This window comes from Lagenorhynchus albirostris, chromosome 4 (assembly GCF_949774975.1).
Source record: "Lagenorhynchus albirostris chromosome 4, mLagAlb1.1, whole genome shotgun sequence".
NCBI classification, from domain to species: domain Eukaryota; kingdom Metazoa; phylum Chordata; class Mammalia; order Artiodactyla; family Delphinidae; genus Lagenorhynchus; species Lagenorhynchus albirostris.
In genome coordinates this window covers 74,459,116-74,476,792 of record NC_083098.1, presented here as the reverse complement: position 1 = coordinate 74,476,792, position 17,677 = coordinate 74,459,116, and the positions used below count along the sequence as shown (strand labels likewise).

At 41.2% G+C, this 17,677-nt stretch overlaps 1 protein-coding gene across 1 annotated transcript in view; it reads left to right on the top strand.

Moving 5' to 3' along the window:
• The window catches only part of KIT (KIT proto-oncogene, receptor tyrosine kinase), an 84,257-nt gene that overhangs the window by 29,804 nt on the left and 36,776 nt on the right, over positions 1–17,677 (top strand). The window contains exons 2-4 of the mRNA XM_060147276.1: positions 7,300–7,569; positions 11,250–11,531; positions 12,606–12,742. Coding sequence (XP_060003259.1) covers positions 7,300–7,569; positions 11,250–11,531; positions 12,606–12,742 — 689 coding nt within the window. The remainder of the gene's footprint in view (positions 1–7,299; positions 7,570–11,249; positions 11,532–12,605; positions 12,743–17,677) is intronic.

Genomic DNA, 17,677 nt, shown 5'->3' with positions numbered 1-17,677 from the left:
AAGCCCACTCTGGACTCGAGTCTTTTAAGCCACAGATCACAAAAAATACAGGTCTATCTTGAATGGTTTATTTCACTTAAGAAAAGAAAGATCATGGCTTTGTTCTTTTTGATGGAGAAACAGAACTTTTTCTTTGAGTTTTGGTTGACTTTGAGTTTGGGTTGACTGATGGGAGTTCTCAGGCAGTCTGAGCTGCTGTCTTCCCCGTACACCACACCCACAATATAAGGCCTGCAGTTTCTAATTTCAGTTTCTTTAAACGTAGTGCCTGTGAGAGAGTCAGAGTGCAGAATCCACCCCCCCCCACCCCCCGTGTTTGTGGAGACCCTCCCCCAGTCTTCTCATGTTTCACCCATGTTTAACTTGCAGTACCTGTAGGGTTTTTTCAGTTGAGCCACCTTGTAGAGTGTTGCTTAGTTATCAGAGAATCAACAGCCTTCCCCAAACACACACACACACTCACACACACTCATTTCATCGATTTTCATAACATGTACTTATATATAATATAAAATCAAGTCCAACTTCCATAAACAGGTTTGAGAATAAAACCAAAGGACTCAGATGGTGTGAGGAGAAAAGCACAGATGTACAAGAGAAGAACTCTAGTAGCCCTGAGCGTTCAAGTCTCTTGGGCAGTAGTCAGTGCGGTTTAAAATTTCTAGCTTATTCAGCCCAGAGCACTAAAAGAGGCTTCTGCTGTGAATGGCTACTCTGTATAAGGTAGTAGAGAACTGGGAAGAAAGAGAGCTGGTGTTCAAGCCCTCCAACACAGCTGTGTGGAACAAATAAAAATAATAACAGTGATTAATTTTTTAACGCTGTGATTTAAGATAAACTTGGGGGGCCCACAGAGGCTACTACTAGAGGTCAGAGTGGTCAGATAAGAAAGATCCCTGGCATTAAAAAAAAAAAAAAAAAAAAGAAAGATCCCAGGTAGCTGAGAAAATTTGAGGCTTCCCCCGGGCCTTGAAGATTTACTGATTTTTTAAAAACTTTAGTTTTTAAAAAAATTGTGGTAAAATATACATAATATAAAGCGTACCATTTAAAAGGGTCTAATTCAGTGCCATTAAAGTACATTCACAACCATCACCATATCCATTTCCAGGACTTTTTTTTTTTTAATCATCCCAAACAGAAACCCATTAAACAATAACCCTCCATTCCTCCCTAGCCCTTGGTAGCCTCTATCCTACTTTCTGTCTCTATGAATTTGCCTATTCTTGATACCTCATATAAGTGGAATCATACAATATTTATCCTTTTGTGTCTGGCTTTTTTCACTTAGCATAATGTTTTCAAAGTTCATCCATGTTGTAGCATATGTCAGAATTTCATTCCTTTTTATGGCTGAATAATATTTTGTTTTATGTATATACCACGTTTTGTTTACCCACTCATCTGTTGATGGACAACTGGGTTTTTCCACCTTCTGGCTCTTGTGAATAATGCAGCTATGAACGTTGGTGTGCAAGTATCTGTTTGCATCCTGATTTCAATTCTTTGGGGTATGGTTGAATTTTATACTAGAAGGAGGTCACAGAGGGTATGTTGGTATTTATCTTGAACTATTGTTAAAATCTTGCATTGTTGACTGTTCCTAAGTGCCCTTTTCCTCCCTCATTTGTGCTTCTTGAGAACAAGGACTGTTTCCTAGGTCCAGCACTTAGCAAGGTACCTGGGATAAGTATTTGCTGAATAGGTCCTGGAGTTCCTAGCCCAGAGCCATCATTCATTATAGTACTTGGTCCCCAGAATGGTGGATTTTGCCATCTATCATTTTTGGGGGGGCTCATTAATTAACAAGTGTTCAGGAAACAGAAAGCAACTCTTGATATTTTTATTAGCCAAACATAATTAGGGAAGTATATGTTCAAATGCAAAGGGTCCTGATACAGATAAAACCCAATTCAACAAACGTTTGTTGAGAACTTGCTATGTACCAGATATATTTCAAAATGTGTGATTCCAGAGCAATTTCAGAGGCCAGTTGGAATAAATTATTGGTGTTGATTTTTTTTTTTTTTTTTCCTGTGGTACGCGGGCCTCTCACTGCTGTGGCCTCTCCCGTCGCGGGGCACAGGCTCCAGACGCGCAGGCTCAGCGAACATGGTTCACGGGCCCAGCCGCTCCGCGTCATGTGGGATCTTCCCGGACCGGGGCACGAACCCGTGTCCCCTGCATCGGCAGGCGGACTCCCAACCACTGCGCCACCAGGGAAGCCCTGATTTTTAAATATAATAAAAGTATGTGTGTATATATGTCTGTGTTTGTTTATATACATATACACACATATATATCTTTTAACAGGAATCTCTAGGTTTTTTTTTTTCTTGTGAGAGCATTATTTGGAGACAAGAGAATAATATCCACAGTCCCATTCTGATATAAGCTCTATTTTCATTTTATAGTATGAGTTTGAGGGTTGAACTTATCATTTATTTTGAAAATAAAACCCTGAATGTTTCTGGTGGGGATTATTTAAAAAATTTATTTTTAAAAACTAACTCTAGAAGTAAAGTGCAAACTAATGATATCAAATTTGGAGGTATCCATAGTAGTTTTTTTGTTGTTGTTGTTTTGTTTTGTTTTTTTGCGGTACGTGGGCCTCTCACTGCCGTGGCCTCTCCCGTTGCGGAGCACAGGCTCCGGATGCGCAGGTTCAGTGGCCATGGCTCACAGGCCCAGCCGCTCCGCGGCACGTGGGATCCTCCCGGACCGGGGCACGAACCCGCGTCCCCTGCATCGGCAGGTGGACTCTCGACCACTGCGCCACCAGGGAAGCCCCTCCATAGTAGTTTTAATGGATGAATTAAGCCACTCCCTTTTCTTAGTGGAGCAGCAGAATAGACAGTTGTGCTCTTTTGGGGATAGGTCGGAAGACTGTTAACATCTGTTACAGGAGCTGGGTGTTTTGGAACCTGTCCTTCCTCCAATCTTTTATATGTTCAGGGATTGAAGGGAATCTTTTTTATGACTATGCTAAGGGAAAAAGTACAATTTAGGATCCTTACCCTGAGGGCCCTAAGACCTTGCAGTAGGTAGAGAAGGTAAGATATAGATGTAGACCACTGTGGTACAGCAGTAGAAGCCAAATGGGTGATGGGGCTGAACACGTTAGAGGGATTTAGTGGGGACAGGTGATCACGACCTGGAGTGGTTAGGGAACAACAGCCATGAAGACTGGGCTTTCCATATGACAAAGAGGTGAATTGGTGGAGTAGCTGTGTCCTGGGGATGTGGGCAGAGAGATGGGCATAGCAAGGACTGAAGAGTGTTTGCAGCATCCTTAGCCTAAGGGTCTGTCTGACTGGAGAGGCAGGTTGGGTCCAGAGGAAACAGCTAGAAATTAATCCCGTGAAAATGCTTTGTAAGCCGCACATGATGTCAGTGTTAGCTGCTGCTGCCTCTGTTAGGGGTTTTGAGGCTGGGAGTGGGGTTGTTGAAAAAGTGGTGTTTTAGGCTGATGGGTCTCAGGGTTATGAGGTTGGATGATTTGGGGGTGGGGTGAGTGGAGGCTGGAGGCATGGAGATCTTTCAGAAGAGGGTGTTCTCTCCATGACATTGTAAGTGGCTAGTCTGGGGTGGGACAGCAGGAGTGGAAAGGCATACAAGGATGTGGGGCAGAGGCTCTGGGGAAAGATTGCTATGATTTTACTGCCAAGGAGGGCGAAGTAGGCAGAAATCGGTTTGGGAAATGATGGACCCATTCACATCCATAGGAAGTAAGTCAGGACTGATTGGAGGGAAGATAAGAGATTCTGTTTTTAGAATAATTGTCTCGTATTTATTATGTGTTTTCTATGTGCCTGGGCACAATTCTGAGTGCTTTACATAACAGTTTTATGAACAGGTGCTGTTACTATCCCTACTTTCAAGATGAGGAAACCGAGGCAGAGATGATTGGTAACTTGCCTAAGGATCACCCACTTAGTAAGTGGTAGAGAGAGCCAGGATGCAAATCTGTACAGTCTTATCTCTAGAGATTATCATACTAACTGAAGTAAGTCAGAACGAGAAAGATAAATACCATATGATATCACTTATATGTGGAATCTAAAGAATGACACAAATGAACTCATCTACGAAACAGAAACAGACTCACAGACATAGAGAACAGACTTGTGATTGCCAAGGGGAAGGGATGGAGTGGGAGTTTGGGATTAGCAGATGCAACCTATCATATATAGGATGGATAAACAACAAGGTCTTACCATATAGCACAGGAAACTATAATTTCAACACCCTGTGATAAACCATAATGGAAAAGGATATGAGAAAGAATATATATGTGGATACCTGAATCACTTTGCTTATAGCAGAAATTAACACAACATTGTAAATCAACTATACTTCAATAAAATAAATTCAAAAACAATTTAGAAACCTCAAAAATTGAGTCAAGCTCTTACCTAGGATGCTTTATTGCTTCACTGTAATAACTAGCATTTATTACAAACCACAGTGCTGTGTTAAGCTCCTTGCGTGTATTTATCGCATTTGATTTGCATTAGGACTCTGTGAAATTAGGGTATTTCTATCATCATTTTCCAGATGTGGAAACTTGGGCACAGAAAGCTCTAGTGGCCTGCCTTAGGTCACACAGCTAAGCCTTGCCTACGTTGGGGTGGCAGGTCTCCGGAAGTCAACAGTATTTATTCAACCAGGTTGTAGTATCTGCATATGCCCTTAAGACCCACTCATGAGAAGATTGAATTGATTGAAATATATTGCAATATAAATTCTTGAGAATTTTTGGATTCAGTTTACTGTCAACGTCGCTCATATGGACTAGGAAGTACTCCTTTTTTTTTTTTTTTTTTTTTTTTTGTCCGTGCGACGTGGCTTGTGGGATCTTAGTTCCCCGACCAGCGATTGAACCCAGGCCCACAGCAGGGAAAGCACCAAGTCTTAACCACTGGACTGCCAGGGAATTCCCGGAAGTATTCCTTTTTTAAAGGGGATAAGTAATTGAAATAATAGCATCTCTATTTACCGCTGTGCCCATTTTCATTATTTAATGCACTGTATGACTTTAAAAATAATCCTAACCGCTTCATTCCCACATTCTGGCTCCTCCATTTAGATGCTCAGTCTAGAGGGCACAGAGTCTCGTCCACAGAGTCTCGTCCATAGCACTTCTCATACTGTTGGTGCTCAGTAACATTTTTTTTTTTAACATCTTCATTGGAGTATAATTGCTTTACAACGTTGTGTTAGTTTCTGCTGTATAACAGAGTGAATCAGCTAAACGTGTACATATATCCCCATATCTCCTCCCTCTTGTGTCTCCCTCCCACCCTCCCAGTCCCACCCCTGTAGGTGGTCACAGAGCACCGAGCTGATCTCCCTGTGCTATGCGGCTGCTTCCCACTAGCTTTCTATTTTACATTGGGTAGTGTATATAAGTCCATGCCACTCTCTCACTTCATCCCAGCTTACCCTTCCCCCTCCCCGTGTCCTCAAGTCCATTCTCTACGTCTGCGTCTTTATTCCTGTCCTGCCCCTAGGTTCTTCAGAACCTTTTTTTTTTTTTTTAGATTCCATATATATGCGTTAGCATACGGTATTTGTTTTTCTTTTTCTGACTTAACTTCACTCTGTATGACAGACTCTATGTCCGTCCACCTCACTACAAATAACTCAATTTCGTTTCTTTTCATGGCTGAGTAATATTCCATTGTATATATGCGCCACATCTTCTTTATCCATTCATCTGATGATGGACACTTAGGTTGCTTCCGTGTCCTGGCTATTGTAAATAGAGCTGCAATGAACCTTGTGGTACATGACTCTTTTTGAATTATGGTTTTCTCAGTGTATATTCCTAATAGTGGGATTGCTGGGTCGTATGATAGTTCTATTTGTAGTTTTTTAAGGAACCTCCACACTGTTCTGCATAGTGGCTGTATCCATTTACATTCCCACCAACAGTGCAAGAGGGTTCCTTTTTCTCCACACCCTCTCCAGCTGACCTTGTATGTGTGCGGGGGGCACAAATCCCAGGCACATGAACCATTCCCCCCATGATCCTGCAGAAGTAGCTGAAAGCCCCCCAGCGGGCTCTGTTATCCTGGTGCCCCAGCCCATCTCACGCAGGTCATGTGTGAGTCAGCCTTTTGTATTTTTCGTGGCACTCTAGCCACTAATGTGCTCTTCCTCTGGCAGTCTCAGATCTTCCTCTTTTCGTCTCAGATCCTTGCTGTTGGGTTCTGTGGCTCCTGCCTACCTGAGGACCAGAGCTTTTCACTGGTTTCCGTGAACCTAGTTGACCTCTGGTATCTCACTGTGCATGAGTGTCTCCGTGGTATATATCTCTGGTACCTGTCTGTCTTTTCTTTCTCCTCTTCTGATATTGTGAAAATCCAGCCCACTTCTTTTTCTTTAGCCTAAAGCTAAACCTTGTACCTTTGTTTCATTATTCTGACATTGAACACTGTGTACTTTAAGCTCTGGAGTGTAAGGACTGTGTGTCCGTTTATGGGGATTTTCTCCCAGCACCTAACAATGCTTTTGTAGATCACAGGTAATGAACAGATACTTGCCTTCATGCTACAGATGCAGGCGTGCACAAATGAATGAATGAATTGGCTGCTGTGAATTTTCTAAGGTTCAAGTTTCATATTCAGAGTCTATATCTTTAAACTAGTTTCCTATGTAGGAAACCTCTCTAGGCATTAGGTAGGTAGATCAGGCTGCAAACCAACATAGGCCAGGAAATCTCATGATCTGATCATTAAAATAAGATTTTCACTTTATGACTTATTATTTGAAACTTCGAGATAGTCCTTTTTTGATGACCATCACCATATAAGGAGAATTGCATAGAAATAACTGAATTCACAAAGTTTTAAGAAAAAGCCAAGTTAATCATGATCATGTACATTTTGCTTAAAGAGTGACAGCCCAGTAGTTTCTTTTTTAATAGTGTAAGATTTTGTTTTTGTTGTTTCTGGACTGGGTGTCAGCATGTCAGTATCATTGCAATGGCCCATGTGCAGAGTGGAAACTTGACCCCGCTCTGTGTTTAACCCAGCGAAGGCCATGGCATCCAGCAAGTCTTGGCTTGTATACCAAGGGTGACCCTCAGGATTAATTGAGGGTTGCAGAAAATAACTTAATTTTCTAGATGAACTCGAGAAACTTTAAAAAGAACTCTCTGCCCATAAAAAGCCGGGCAGCTTTGTCCTATTTTTATTGTCGAGTACACAGAAGATGGAAATCAATATTGGAAGAAATCCTTATTTTGCCTAAGAAAAAGATCACATTCAACACGATTTTCATTTTTCTTGGCAGGCTCTTCTCAACCATCTGTGAGTCCAGGGGAACTGTCTCCACCATCCATCCATCCGGCAAAATCAGAGTTAATTGTCAGTGTCGGCGATGAGATTAGGCTGTTATGCACCGACCCAGGATTTGTCAAGTGGACTTTTGAGACTCTGGGTCAATTGAGAGAGAAAACACACCCAGAATGGATCACCAAGAAAGCAGAGGCCACAAATACAGGCAATTACACGTGCACCAATGAAGGCGGCTTGAGCGGTTCCATTTATGTGTTTGTTAGAGGTAAATGCTCAGCTTTCTTTGATGCTATACTTAGAAAACTTTATATCCTGTCCTTAATTAGGGATGACATACAGATGGCTGAGTCATGGATAAAATATTACTGGCTGGGTCTAGGAAGCATAAGACAAAAATTTTTATTGTTAGTTTCCCCCATCTTTTGATACATAGTGGCTTTGGGTATAACTCCAGCTGGAGGTCTGCAAGGCTGTGTAACTCTTCCTAATGAGATTACAATGTGGTTTAGCCATTTGTCCTGGTGATGTGAGTAAACCCTGAGAATAAATTAGGCCCTTTGGGAAGGCGGCATTTTAATGCCTTGAGATTCCAGATACTCCCACTTAGTAAAAACATTTCAGGGAACTAAAGGCCTCTAAAGGCCTAAACAGACCAAAGCTTCAAATGAATTGACCCACTTTTAGGGAGTAAATTCCAAAAAAATAACTCAGTTGGCTAAGCACCCCCTGTCCTTCCTAGGTTCTTAATAGAAGTCAGTTCATTCATTTAAAAAATTGTGACCTCTTAGAAACAAAAGGAAAATGTGACGGTTGGATTTCTGAACCTCATCTCATGTGATGAATGCAGCGATTCATCTGTGTTTGTGCTTTTAATATCCTTGTCCGGAGGAAATTTCCTAGGGGGCTAGGGGCAGGGATAAGGGAGGAGTCTCTTTTTGCTGATGTAAAAACTGAAGCACTTAAAGCTTAAGAGACATACCCGCATTATAGGAGGATAAATAGTTTCCGTTCTAGTCCTGGGTTTGTACCTGGCCTGGGGTTGTCCTTGCAACCTCATGCATGGTATTGTGGAAGAGGACCGAATAAACTTATCCTAGATTGTGGATCTGAGCCACCCCTAGAGTCACAGTTCCTCATGGCAATGCTTGGATAAGATCGCCTGCGCTGTCTTTCTTATGTAATTGTTATCAGGGAGACAAAATTGTGCAAATTCTAGTTCTGTCAAGGGTTAGTAAAATTGACTCTCATGTTCTCTGTACAGAAGGTTGCCGTGAAACTGACGCTGCCTCTCCTTAGTTTATCTTTTACTCTTTCCTGGGTGGGTCGCTGCAAAGAAAGACGCGGGTTGAAAAGCCACAGCTAGCCTCCGGGTATGGTTCCATAAATGTGGAGCCAACCATGTTCTGTTCTTTGACATTCAGGAAGGTACTCTGTAATTTCCAGGTGGTAATGAAGTATCATTCTGCTTATTTATAGGATGGGTAGACAGCTGACTAAATAGGGAAACTGCTGCATTAGCCAAATCAGTCTCACAGGGCTCACAGATTTTCTTGATGGGGGACGTCATCCCCAATAACTTAGGACTGTACTTAATTATTACCAATTTAAGATGTTTGGATGCTTAAGTAATTTGTCTTAGACAGCAGTGAAGGAAATTGGGGCATTGCTGTAGGAACTATGACTCAAGTGACTGAGAAAGAATAGATGGAAAATTAACCAGCTATAGCCTCGAACCATATTTCAGCCATTATGAGATAATTTGTTTGCAGAATAACTTAGTAAGGCTGGGAGGTGCATAATTTGTTTTGGAAAACTCTTTGACAATTGGTCAAAATTCTATGATAAGTATATTTCAATTATGTCGTTGATTTTTGTGGAACACCCGGTTTACAGATGGAAAGGACAATTAAAAAATATTTTAAGTGTAATCTGTGGGCCCAACCCTGTATCTGTATTACCTTTACACAGTAGAGGCGGCAGCATATTGTGTATACAGAATGAGGTTTGTATTTGCTTATATGAGATCCTAGTCGACCGGAGGCTTTCCCAGTCCATGCCTGGTGTCCTGGCATAATTATTAAGAGTACCCCTTTCAGTCACAAGTATCCTGGTTTGGACGATCAAGTATTTGCCGTAGCATTTCTGAAACTCATAAGCTCCCCGTTTGCATATCGGTTTATTTGATTTCTAGAAGTTCTATTTATACATACCTTTCAAGGAATATGAATAGAGTGGGGCCCACATGTTATTTATACTGTGTGGCCTCCTGATGGTTTTCTAGATTCTATTCAGAAACTGGAGGATCCTGGAGACTGGGAACTCTGGAAAGAGGCCCCCGCAGAGGGGTTAGGGTTTTGTAGGAATGAAAACACTGAACGACAATTTTATGATGATTCAGTTTTGTTCATTTTCAGTCTTAATTGTACTCTATTGTTACTTATAAGCTGATTGAAATTTATCTTAATGAAGAAAGAATTGTGTGGAAAGTCCCTGTGCTCAGGGTGTTCAGCTGGTGGTTCTTAGGAACTTTCTGAAACCCGTGTTGTTACAAACAATGGAGATGCTGGTAATTCTCTCACTATATAAGGAAAAACATCTGGACCCCTGCAGCTCATTCTCCACATTGATGTACTCTGCACTGTTACTACTGATTATCATCCAGGCTTCAGGCTGACCCATGGGGTTCCCATATTCCTTTCTTCTTAGCATATCTTGAGTACTGATAACATGAGTTAGTCCCCTTTTTAAACATTTCTTATTTTTTTCCCTTTCGTCTCATTGAATACCCTCACATGACTCCTAGATCGTGGTCATTTTGCCTGCCTCTAAACCTCTATGTTCTTCTTTTTTTTTTCTTTTTTGCGGTACGCGGGCCTCTCAACTGCTGCCGCCTCTCCTCCTGCGGAGCACAGGCTCCGGACGTGCAGGCCCAGCGGCCATGGCTCACGGGCCCAGCCGCTCCACGGCACGTGGGATCCTCCCGGACCAGGGCACGAACCCGCGTCCCCTGCATCGGCAGGCGGACCCTCAACCACTGCGCCACCAGGGAAGCCCTGTATTCTTCTTTTAATTCATAGACTCTTTCCCATGCTTCTCCCTTAGTCTTGGAGGCGTAGAGTACATATTTGACTTTGAAGTCAAGCACACTTGGGGACAAATGAGGCAAGTTATTGTATCACCAGAGGGAAATTATTTCACCTTTCTGAACTAAATAGGTCTTCTTGCTTGTTAAATAGATTAAAAAAAAAACCAAAAACATATGATTAATTCGGAAACTGGTACAACATGGAAGTATATTTGGACACTTTTCAAAAAAGTGATAAAGGCTCACACAAAAGTAGAAGTTGTGTCAATTAGATAAGATCAAAACAAATTACAGGTTGGACAGTGGGTGGGAAAGTCCTGAACAAGGTATAATTCCACTTTTTCCCACCCTATTAGATACCATCAGGCTGGCTTATTCTTGGCCCAGTTTCTTTGGAGTGTTACCTGCTGTAGAAAAAAAGTAACTATTACAATAAAATATTCCCAGAGCTTTAAGAGTTCAGATTGTGGTATCGGTCAGACCTGGCTTTGAGTTCTGTCTTGCCATTTCTGGGCTGTGTCACTTAAGGAGAGTTACTGTTTTTGAGACTATAGTTTATCGATAAAATGGTGATAATGATAGCGCCTGTCATATAGGGGTGTACTGAGGATTAAATGAGAGTGAGAAGTGTGTGATGGTCCAGGCTTAGTGCCTGACACATGGAAAGCGTTTACTAGGTGTTAACTCTTCCTTATTAGTATGACTCGGATAAATTCTACTCTTGTTTGCAAAGAATAAAGTCAGCAGCCATTTGGGCCACTAGGGATTGTTGTTATGAGCGGCAATATTTTAGATTTTTATAAAATGTTTTCAGTGTCTGTGACCAGCCATTCAAACTACTGATTGTTGATATGCTGTAGATCCTGAGAAGCTTTTCCTGGTTGAGCTTCCCTTGTACGGGAAGGAAGGCAACGACACGCTGGTCCGCTGTCCTCTGACAGACCCAGAGGTGACCAATTACTCCCTCACGGGGTGCGAGGGGAAACCTCTTCCCAAGGACTTGACGTTTGTCGCTGACCCCAAGGCCGGCATCACGATCAGAAACGTGAAGCGCGAGTATCATCGGCTCTGTCTACACTGCTCGGCGAACCAGAAGGGCAAGTCCGTGCTGTCGAAGAAATTCACCCTGAAAGTGAGGGCAGGTACGGGCCCTTGTTTGCTTTCTTCTGGGAGTCGGAGCATCCTTTGATCTAAAAGAAGACTTCTCTCTTCTCACTGGTCCAACTCAGTATGTCACTCAGGTAGCTTCTTGGATCGTTTCGCCCAGCCTCAAAATAATGCTGGCTGCTTGTGAATAATTTATTTCACAGCCTCCATCCCATGTGTTGGGTCCATGACCACCTCCAGCTGGGTGTGTCTACCAGGGATGGGCATTCAGATGGTCCTGGGGACAGTCTTTAAACCTACTGACATCAGGACATCCCAAAGTTTCATAATTGCACAAACTGTTCCTTCCAAGAGAAACTCATTGGGAAGCCTTAGTTACACTGAAAAGATTAGCATACAGATTATTCACTCCTTGATTTACTATTGATCTATGAATTGATTCCTCCTCAGCTATTTAATTTTAATACCTTCTCAAACTATTCACAATCTGAGGAGGAAAGTACCAACTGACTTTGGACCTTGTTCTTAATGTGGCATTATGTAGAATATTTTGATAGCTGGAAGATACCCAGATTTTTGTATTTCAGAGATCATCTAACTCAACACCAGTTGGCATTTAGCTATTGAGTAGTTTTTATTAAGGCTTTTGAAAAAGGATGCTCTTTGGAATTAAGGCAAGTTTGATTATTTAAAACCTGTGATTTTAAGAAATAAGACGTTATTTTTATAGCACGTGGGAAAGATGCCTGTTTGGTTAAAAGAATATAATTAGTTGTTGGTCACATTCTCATGAAACCAGCAAGTCAAATAAAGATGAATGCAGCTTCACTATGCCAGGGCTTCTACCTATTTCAAAATAGCATTGTTCAGGATTATTATAATCTCAAAGTAGACAGTCTATCTTTTTCACTCAGTGTTAATGAAGTTACTTGAGGGATGTACAATTTAATTGCTGATGTCTTCAAATATAAAAGTAATACAGATCGGTTAGTACCATACTTTATATCTTATTTAAAAGACCACAAAGTGAGCTGAGGAAAAATGGTAAGTTAAAACGTTATGCTATACTACAGCCAGTTATTTGAGGGCCACGTTTCGTTTTATTCTAGCCATCAGAGCTGTGCCTGTTGTGTCTGTGTCCAAAGCCAGCTATCTTCTCAGGGAAGGGGAAGAATTTGCAGTGATGTGCTTGATAAAAGACGTGTCTAGCTCTGTGGAATCAATGTGGATAAGGGAAAACAGCCAGGTGAGTGGATTATTTTCTCCATTTGCCTCAATGTATCATTCTCTCTGTGTGGGAGAGTTGAAGGTTTTTCTTTAAGAGTCCATTTTTAAAAAAAATTTATTTTCTTGAAGTAGAGTTGATTTACAATGTTGTGTTCATTTCTGCTGTACAGCAAAGTGATTCAGTTATACATACATATACATTCTTTTACATATTCTAGAAAAGTCTGTTAATTGTCCTGGGGATGGCTCAGCTGGTGTGTCTGTTAGAGGTGGAACTCTCTGGAGTGTGTACAGATGATGTGTATTTACCCCTTTCATTGCACCATAGGTAGATGTGTACATTCATTATGAGTAACAAAGAAATGTCATTTTGTAAATTTATTTTGAGAAAGTCGTAGAGAAAACTTCAGACTTGTTATTACTCCATGCTGTTTCTTTGAATGACTTTTGTGGGGGGAAAAAAAAATTAATGGTTCAGTGAGTAACTACCTTGATTTTTAAAGCTACTATGGCAACTGTTCAGGCCAGATTATTTAAAATATTGGGGAGAGTTGCCAGTTTTTTTCCTTCCATATTAAAAACATAAATCAATGGTCTCAGATGTCAGCCAAGAAACCCTTCCCTCTGCCACAGAGAGGCCTGTCCCTTTGGGAGATTTCTTTTTGTATGCATCTGATTTCCTCCTTTGAGCCTGCTTACCCGAGATCAGGTTGCTAATGGTTTTCTATTTGTTTTAGTCGCTATTAATAAAATGGTTGTCATCAATCTGAAACATTCGGACACATTTAGGTTATCATTCGTTTAACAAATGCATATTGAATGTCTACTGTATGTCAGATACTGTGTTAGGCATATCTTAAAATTAAATAAATTTTAGCCAGTTATATTTGAAGGTTTTTCTCCCTCTCTAATACTCATATTAATAACAAGGTCTTTAAAATGTCCGGTTTCCCTAATATCTTGCCTTAAGATTCCCATTGACTGAGTTTTTTTTTAAAGACGCCAACTGTACTTGAACATTTGTTACTTTTTAAAAATTATTTATTTATTTATTTTTGGCTGCAATTGGGTCTTCATTTCTGCGTGAGGGCTTTCTCCAGTTGTGGCAAGCGGGGGCCACTCTTCATCGCGGTGCGCGGGCTTCTCACTATCGTGGCCTCTCTTGTTGCGGAGCACAGGCTCCAGACGCGCAGGCTCAGTAGTTGTGGCTCACAGGCCTAGTTGCTCCGCGGCATGTGGGATCTTCCCAGACCAGGGCTCGAACCTGTGTCCCCTGCATCGGCAGGCGGATTCTCAACCACTGCGCCACCAGGGAAGCCCGTGACTGAGTTTTTAATAATTTTTGTTTGAATGATCTTGGCCAACTCGTTAATTTGCTCTCATGGTAGTTTTTCTTGAGTACACACATGCGTATTACGTTGGAAGAAAGGAAATACTGTCTTTTCATCCTCCTCTTCCTCTTCTTCCGCCTCATGCTCTGTATTCAACATTGGCAGTTTCATGCCTGTTTAGAGAATCCTTTGCTAAACAAGTAACTATGGTGATTAGCATAATGCAGACCGTTATGATGGCGTTCATGTAGACCTGTGATGGATACCTTGCTAAGTGAAGCCTGCCATTAACAGGAGAATGGAACCAGTGGGTCAGAGAAACAAGTCCTATCATAAAACCAATAGCTTACACATGAATTTCTGACTAACCTTATAGAGCACAGTCCCATATTAATTGCCTTTCTATGATCCTTGATTTCAGATGAGAGAACAATTTACGGGGTGCGTAACTGAGCCTCTCCATAACTTGAAAATTAGCCTTTTTGAGATGAGAATTAAATTGCCCCAGGCAGTTTTATTCTGAACCACTTTTTCCCGGGAGTCCTGCATGCCATTCCCAATTAATCCGCTGGTGCTGGTAGATAAGCCTGCAGTGTTGGGAACTCTTTGGGGAAATCCCAGTGAGCACCTCCAAGGGTTAAGGAAAAGCAAATCACATGCGAACAATATGTAATGTGTGACTTGCAGATGGGGCTCATGGCTGTATGCCAGGGTTCCTCCATGAATCTTTTATTGATATCCTTTGGCTTAATTTGGAATACCTAGCACTGTTATAGCACTATCAGATTCTTTCAGAAATCCATAGTATTTGATCTGGATCATTTAGAATAAGTTTAATTCACAATGAAATTTAGGGTAAAACAGCTCTTGTAGTATTTTTGCAACTGTTCGTTTTAAAACGTAAGAGAGTCTTGGAGTTTATTCAACACTGTGAATCTTGGTTAGCTTTTCTAAGGCTTCTAAACCCTCATATTTTTGCTTGCTTTTATTATGATCTTTGACAGTATCCTAAATTATGGCCTTTGGGTTTGGGTGCTGATGATGTATCAATTATTAACAAACTATTCCTTCTAGCACCAATGTATTCATTGTCCTGTTTAGCTCCCTAAACAGGGACTCCTGGGCTCTTGCAGGAACTAGAAGGAAGATACCAGGAATCTAGAATATAGTCTGTGACCTGTCCATTGCCACTCTGCCTTTGCCGAGGAGAAGTCTGTATGATGGACTGGAAGAGGCCAGAGAAAAATGTCACTTCCCCTTTGTCTCTTCTTAACAATTACTCTTAGGCAGGAAAATGTCAGCTTTCTGCCAATTATTAGAAGAATCTCTTAGAAGGGATTATCTTCAAGTCAGACATAGTGCTCCAAACCGGAAAGGCCTTTAAAGACCTTTATTCTCTCATTGCCTTTTAGAAACAAAAGCTGAGACCATAGTGGCATCCTTGACTTGGCCAAGATCTCACAGTTAGTTAACCAAGCAGGTTTCTCTTCTTTTTGATTCCAAAACATTCAACTTTGGCAGTCAGCTTTTATGTATGCTTATTTTAGTGAAAAAAATTTCCAAAAATATAATAACATGAGAAAAAAAGAGAAATAGCTATAATTCTACCACTGTACATTAGCAGCGCTGTGCAGTAGAAATAGAATGTGAGCCTCCTATGTAATTTAAAATTTTCTAGTAGGCACATGACAGAGTAAAAAAAAAAAAAAGTAAAATTGATTTTAATGTATTTTATTTAACCCAATATATCCAAAATATTTTATCATATAATTAACGTTTAAAAAAAACTTTTTAACATCTTTATTGGAGTATAATTGCTTTACAATGGTGTGTTAGTTTCTGCTTTATAACAAGAGTGAATCAGTTATACATATGTTCCCATATCTCTTCCCTCTTGTGTCTCCCTCCCACCCTCCCTATCCCACCCCTCTACGTGGTCACAAAGCACGGAGCTGATCTCCCTGTGCTATGCGGCTGCTTCCCACTAGCTATCTATTTTACGTTTGGTAGTGTCTATACGTCCATGCCACTCTCTCACTTCGTCCCAGCTTACCCTTCCCCCTCCCTGTATCCTAAAGTCCATTCTCTAGTAGGTCTGCATCTTTATTCCCGTCTTACCCCTAGGTTCTTCATGACCTTTTTTTTTTTTTAGATTCCATATATATGTGTTAGCATACAGTATTTGTTCTTCTCTTTCTGACTTACTTCACTCTGTATGACAGACTCTAGGTCCGTCCACCTCACTGCAAATAACTCAATTTCGTTTCTTTTTATGGCTAATATTCCATTGTATATATGTGTCACATCTTCTTTATGCATTCATCTGTCAGTGGACATTTAGGTTGCTTTCATGTCCCGGCTATTGTAAATAGAGCTGCAATGAACATTGTGGTACATGACTCTTTCTGAATTATGGTTTTCTCAGGGTATATGCCCAGTAGTGAGATTGCTGGGTCATATGGTAGTTCTATTTTTAGTTTTTGTTTTTTCTTTTTTTCTGTGTTACGCGGGCCTCTCACTGTTGTGGCCTCTCCCGTTGCGGAGCACAGGCTCTGGACGCGCAGGCTCAGCGGCCATGGCTCACGGGCCTAGCTGCTCCGCGGCATGTGGGATCTTCCTGAACCGGGGCACAAACCCGTGTCCCCTGCATCGGCAGGCGGACTCTCAACCACTGCGCCACCAGGGAAGCCCTATTTTTAGTTTTTTAAAGAACCTCCATACTGTTCTCCATAGTGGCTACATCAATTTACATTCCCACTAACACTGCAAGAGGGTTCCCTTTTCTCCACACCCTCTCCAGCATGTATGGTTTGTAGATTTTTTGATGGTGGCCATTCTGACTGGTGTGAGATGATATCTCATTGTAGTTTTGATTTGCATTTCTCTGATGATGTATGATGTTGAGCATTCTTTCATGTGTTTGTTGGCAATCTGTATATCTTCTTTGGAGAAATGTCTTTTTAGGTCTTCTGCCCATTTTTGGATTGGGTTGTTTGTTTTTTTGATATTGAGCTGCATGAGCTGTTTGTAAATTTTGGAGATTAATCCTTTGTCAGTTGCTTCATTTGCAAATATTTTCTCCCATTCTGATGGTTGTCTTTTCATCTTGTTTATAGTTTCCTTTGCTGTGCAAAAGCTTTGAAGTTTCATTAGGTCCCATTTGTTTATTTTTGTTCTTATTTCCATTTCTCGCGGGTCAAAAAGGATCTTGCTGTGATTTATGTCGTAGAGTGTTCTGCCTATGTTTTCCTCTAAGAGTTTGATAGTGTCTGGCCTTACATTTAGGTCTTTAGTCCATTTTGAGTTTATTTTTGTGTATGGTGTTAGGGAGTGTTCTAATTTCATTCTTTTACATGTGGCTGTCCAGTTTTCCCAGCACCACTTGTTGAAGAGGCTGTCTTTTCTCCACGGTACATTCTTGCCTCTTTTATCAAAGATAAGGTGACCATATGTGTGTGGGTTGATCTCTGGGCTTTCTATCCTGTTCCATTGATCTATATTTCTGTTTTTGTGCCAGTACCATACCATCTTGATTACTGTAGCTTTGTAGTATAGTCTGAAGTCAGGGAGCCTGATTCCTCCAGCTCCGTTTTTCGTTCTCAAGATTGCTTTGGCTATTCAGG